The 6,000-nt window shown below is 42.9% G+C and overlaps 1 protein-coding gene across 1 annotated transcript in view; it reads right to left on the bottom strand.

Moving 5' to 3' along the window:
* The window catches only part of KIF5C (kinesin family member 5C), a 146,826-nt gene that overhangs the window by 68,854 nt on the left and 71,972 nt on the right, over positions 1–6,000 (bottom strand). Inside the window, exons 9-10 of the mRNA XM_046657649.1 lie at positions 4,512–4,616; positions 3,994–4,142 (exon numbers count right to left, since the gene is read on the bottom strand). Of these exons, the coding sequence (XP_046513605.1) occupies positions 3,994–4,142; positions 4,512–4,616 (254 nt within the window). The remainder of the gene's footprint in view (positions 1–3,993; positions 4,143–4,511; positions 4,617–6,000) is intronic.

Genomic DNA, 6,000 nt, shown 5'->3' with positions numbered 1-6,000 from the left:
TTTCCCTAAATTATCAATTCTCCTTCCAGATTCACATACGAACAAAGCTTTTGAATTATTCATGCTGGATCAATCAAAACTCTTGGTGCCAAAGATGTGCTGATTCAGGCCTTCTTGAGGCTGATTGGTCTGCCCCCTCGGGGCTCCCTTTCCCCTCATTACCACCCTAAATCAAGGTACGTTAAATACGCTTCCAAGATAATTGGGTGATTTGAGTTCTTACTTCTAAAACTTACAAATATCCTTTTAGAATAGTGCTATAAAAGTACTCTGGAAGAGTAATTAAAGACTAAGAAATAAAATGCTGGAAGCCAGAAGAAAAAAAAATCAATGAAAGTGCTCTAATTTGAGCACCCTATCCCTTAAAGCAGGAAGTGTTCAGCTTTCCCACAGAGTCCAGCTTGTTGACTCTCTGCTGCCTGGAAATTCAAGTGTGGCCTCCCCTCCTTGGCTCAATTAAAAGTTCTTTGAGAACATAGAAAATGGCTTCTACTTCTTTCCCAGCACAATGCTGGGCATTCAGGGGACTAAAGGGGACAGGCCTGACCAAACAGAAGAGCCAGAATTCAGCGCTGAAACCAAGAAATACACACAGTGAATTTTTCCCTTTAAATTCCAGGACGTAACCGAGAATCCTAAAGAGTGCTGACTTGGTGGGCTGCTCTCAGTCATCTATAGACTCTAGCACGTTTCCACTGCTCCAAAGGACACACTGTTGCTTTCTTTCTTTCAAGGCATCAATACAGTACAGCCTAGCAACACGCACGGACTTTCTTCACGTCCTTGAAAGAACCGTGTAGGACTAACTGAGGAACCTCAGGCAGCCCCAAGGTTTGGCCACCCTTGCAACAAGAATATAATGAACACTCGTTACACTGAATTTGGGATGTGCCCAGCACTCTTTTCTGAGTTCAAAGTGCTTAATCTCATTAGCTATCAGATACCATGTCTAATCCAGTGTTCTGACTCGGGTCTGCTGTGTAATTGGCTTCAACGCATATGTTTCACAATAAAGCAGGTATTGGCCCCCAAGAGAAGTTAGATGTCCTAGAGGAATCTATGAACTAACTCAGGGATGGAGAGAAGGGAACAAAACTTCACACATTTCTAATTATAGGCTGGAAAACAAACCAGATCTAAACCCAACCAAACGTGTGGACATAACGGTGTCACAGTTCAGCAACTACTTGAATGTTCTAAGGAATTCTACATAACAAGCATTAGATTTGTCTGTTCATTCATTTGATAAGCATTTATTTACTGACCACGTACTATGTAATACTTGTGTTGGGTGCTTGTTGAGACAACTGATGCCAATGATAAACCTAGTCCCTGCCCTCATGGAGCCCAGTATTCAGATGATTCTGACAGAAGGTTGTAGACCAATCTATTTCATTCGAAAATATAATTGACATACTTTTGATTTCCTGGAGTCCCAAATCATCAGCAGTATTTCTTTAATCATTCACTCCAGAAACTTAATTCTAATTTTACTTCATTCAGTCCTGTTCCTTATATTACAGTTCTATTCCGTATATTACCTTACATTACCTTCAGTTCAGTCCCATCCATTACTGTGACTTTCCCGAGCCTCAATACATCAGATTGTTGAAGACTACTGAAGATGGAGGAAAAAGGGAATTTGCAATCACTGAAATACCTATGACATGCCAGCCGTTGTGCTAAGTAAAAAATGAAGCAACTCATTTAATCCTCCCAACAATTCCCAGAAGTAGGCGTTATTATATGCCTTTCTACAAGTGGGGAGACTGAAGCTCAGAAAGAAGCAAACGAGAGACAGCACGGGTCAGTAGAAGAACTTAGCTTCAAAACTTGGAGTTACTGAGCCCAGAGGCCTGTGCTCACCAAGGTTTCTGGTCAAGCAGCCTGCATGTTAGAAGCTGTGGGTCAAATAATAGTCTCCATCCTATGCATCCTACACGTTCAGTCACTTACTGGCTGGCTGGTCTCAGGTATGGTACCTAATGGCTTTGAGCCTAAGCCTCAATTTCATCCTCTGTACAAAGGTGGGATAATGCCTACCTGATAGAATTGCTCTGAGGATTCTGACGCACCCGGCTAGGCCCTGAAAAAAAGTGCTGGTGACAATGATGATGCTGATGATTGCCTCACTGAGACCAGAAGAAAGAAAATAATCCAAATAACTTGGACTCATACCTAAAACTCTACCTATAGAGAGAGGCAAATGCCCATTAACAGCAGCAACCTTGAGACAGACAGCCCATGCCCCAGGATGACTCTGGCTTGCAAAGATTCAGATCATTTTTGCTTTGCAGGTGAGAATTGTTTTTAAAGAGATGTTTCCTTTATAAATGCATTTGATGCTGGTTTGCTCAAACACGTCTTTAGAGGAAACTGTTAAACCTTAAGTTTAAGAAACCAGGAGAGCCAGGGCAGGCAGGATGATCACCACGGTATTCCATGTTCCCCATAAGAAGTTTCTGGTTTATAGGTATCCCGTGGCCCTTGAGAAAAGTAGGTATTATCTCGCTGCAGTCCACTGACCTCAGCATTCAGCTAATCAAGGAAGTGATCTGAGACGAAGTGAAGACCCAAATCCAGTTTAAAAGATATACTAGGGGGCCAGCCCAGTGGCATAGTGGTTAAGTTTGTACACTTCACTTTGACAGCCCAGGGTTCACAGGTTCGGATCCATGGTACAGACCTACATACAACTCATCAAACCATGCTGTGGCGGCATCCCACATAAAACAGAGGAAGACTGGCATGGATGTTAACTCAAAGCCAACCTTCCTTACACACAAAAAAATATATACTAGTTCTACAATATTTCAATGTAATTATTATTTATTTAGACATCCCACAGGTGTTGTTGAGGGCTCAGGAAATGACTGGAGTTTAGTGCAGTTTAATAAGCCGTAACAATTTCCCATACAGAATGCCCACCCCCATCTGTCCTTTCTCTAGGCATCTTAAACTATTTATCAGGCATAAACACACAACATATTCCTACGAGGAAGGCAGAGGGAGCGTTCTGTTCATCTATTACAAATGAGGGAGCTAAGGCCCACAGAGAACTGGTAACTTGTCTAAAGATCACAGAATTTTTCAGAATTGAAGGAAATGACAGCACTAGAATCCACATCTCCCCACCTCAGGTCCGGGCTCAGTCCATTGAGCACTGAAGATGCTCAGATCACCCAAATCCACAGCACCCTAAGTACTCTAGGAACTGGTACCTGAGGCAGCCATGCTGAGAGGATGAAGCTAAACATCTGAAACTGAGGGACCATGACTGAAGGAGGTGAGGCCTTGGGCAATGGGGAGGGATGGGCAAGACAGGAAAGGAAGGTATGAACTAACCCACACACATGAAATGTGGTTTTCAGGATTACTGAGTTGTCCCTGCTTCCCACCTCTTAACACTTCCCAGACATCCAGGAAATTTAATTTGGACATTTTTCAAAGTGAGAAGATGGCTGACATCTTCTTCTTTCCTCAACATACATTCAATACCTCCTACCCCCAGGGTTAATATTAGGATTTTTCCCCTCTTCGATATTTATGCCACTACTATACATTACTAAATTTCTGGTTGTTCTAGGAGCCACTCTGCAATGGATCCCAAATATTGGAGTTAAAGATAGTTAGCAGTCTTAAGTTGTATATACTTGAAACCTATGAATCTGAGAGTTAGACTTAATTCCACGAAGAACAAAGGTAACACTCGACTGAATTACCAACAATCACATCTATAATAAGTTTGAGTATTTTTTTTAACATCAGACCTTTGATTGGTATATTCTTGCCCATTATTTTAAAACATAATTATTCCTTTGGCCTCAATAAACGATGCCTCAAGTTTACAGATCACCTGCTAGATGTTACTTTAGTAACTGGCTGCTTGCCTCCTCACCCTATTTCCTCTCTGACACTAGCCCCTCACCACTCACTCACTCCTTAACACCTAAGACCTAGCTCAGGTCATGGGTAACGAGAGATCACATGCACCTTTGTCCAAACATCAGCGTTGACTTGGTCTCAGCTTCATTGAAGACAGAGGGAGAACAGCAAATAACGATGGTGGTTCTACAGTTCCCACCCAGAGAGTCCTGAAGAATCCGAGTCATCTTGCTGTCCCGGTACGGCACGTGTGTTTTCTATTTAGGAAAAGAAAAAGTATTGGCTGTTATAGCCCATTCAAAGAAAAAGCACAGAAGAAAGCAAGTTAGTGATGGGAACACTGGGCTTAGAAACACGTGTGAAATAAGAATTTGTTGCCCAGTCTTTGGATTTTGCCAAAGTTTAGAGTGCCCCTCCAGGGACCTGGGTCATAGAAAATTAGCATCAACATTCACACATTTAATGCACTAAATCTCCCAGCAAGCAGGATCTCCACAGCCAGGATTCCCTCTGTCCCATTGCGAACAAAAACAAACGAATCTCTGGGGTGTGTGACAGAGAATACAGGGGACCCAAAAGGCAACTTCTCATAATATCATTTAATAGATGGGAACAGGATCACTTACTGTTCCTTCTGCCAAGGCAGAGATCACGTTTCCAAGAGCAGACAAAGATTTATTGATATTTTTAGCTTCATCGAGAACAGCTCCCTCGGCACCAGTTTTACTGACCTACCAGAGAGAAGAGAAAGCAATGAGCTGCACAGGACAGCAAAAGCAGAGCAGAAAATTCCAACTCACAGGAGAGCAAAGGAGGGGGCACTGGTGATGGGAATCCTCCGGGAATGCAAGGAAAAATAAAAGTAAGTAAGAATCATATTGATAAAACCTTCCCTCGCGCCTGAGGCTGGGGATTTGTTCGCTCTTGTTGTCATTTTCCTCTCAATTAGGTTTTAGGGGACTGGCTGAAAAAATGCCTCAAGTGGTGGAGCTGCAGATGCTTCCCCGGGGGACAGCCATTGGGAAACCAAGCTCCAAAGTACTGTCAACATGGAAAGGCTGGGCTCTCTGAGGCTGAACCACAGTCTCCATACCGGAGGGAGCCCAGGGGGAAGCTTTAAGAGAAAACGCTGTCCCGGCCACAACGAATGGACATATTGGCAAGTGTAAATTATGAGGTCCACCTTCAGGCAAAGGACAAAAGGTGGTGGGGATGGTTGTCCAGACTCTCTGTTCCTTTTCTACTTACTCCCATAGGAAGGAAAAAAAGGAACAATTATCCAAAGGGAAAAATACTGGGAGAGGCATGAAAAGTCAAGAAAATGTATATAACATTGTAAATTTGTCTTTTTCCTCTGCAGCCAGAGGGACCACGCACAGTTCCTCCTCTGCTGTGTTATTACTGGTAATTTTGTGTTTACAGCATTTGCTCTAGGTAGAGAGCAGTTTGCTAGAAAAAAAAAGGGAAATCAACATGATTCATAGCTCTGCTGACTGGACAAACGACACAGAGGAGCAGCTGCTCTCTGAAGAAAGAAAGGCGGGGAAACGATTTGAAACCGGGCAAAGACGAATTTCAATTATGTATAAAGGAGAAACTCCTAATGATAGAGACGAATGCATGTCCAGGGCGAGGTTCTTTCAAATAGGATAGATTCTCATCTCTCTGGCAATTGTGTGTGTGGGTACCCCTGCTTACAGACAGAGAAATAATATAGCCGATGGGTCACAAATAATAATAGTCTAGTCCCATGGTATTGTTTAAGGTGCTTTCAAATTTGAGCATCTTAGCTCCATGAAGTATGCAAGACAGGTACAATCACCTTCCTTTTACAGACAAGGAAAATTTGAGCTCCAGAGACGTCAAATTGCCAGCCCAAGGGAAGAACACCATTTAGGGGAGTCAGGGACTAAAGCCCAGAGTTCTGTTCTACTAGATCACACTGACACATTCACGTGGACACATCTAGGGCAAAGGAAAACAGACGTGAGCAAAAGAAATGATGTGTGGGACCACAAATTTAAAATGCCTCATAAATATCATAAGCAATAACCACCAACACTGCACAGAGGACAGGCCTCCCCTCTGAACTGCCAGCATTAAGCATTTTTCAGC

Source organism: Equus quagga, chromosome 4 (genome assembly GCF_021613505.1).
Source record: "Equus quagga isolate Etosha38 chromosome 4, UCLA_HA_Equagga_1.0, whole genome shotgun sequence".
In the NCBI taxonomy this organism is placed as follows: domain Eukaryota; kingdom Metazoa; phylum Chordata; class Mammalia; order Perissodactyla; family Equidae; genus Equus; species Equus quagga.
This window is presented reverse-complemented; position numbering and strand designations above follow the sequence as displayed.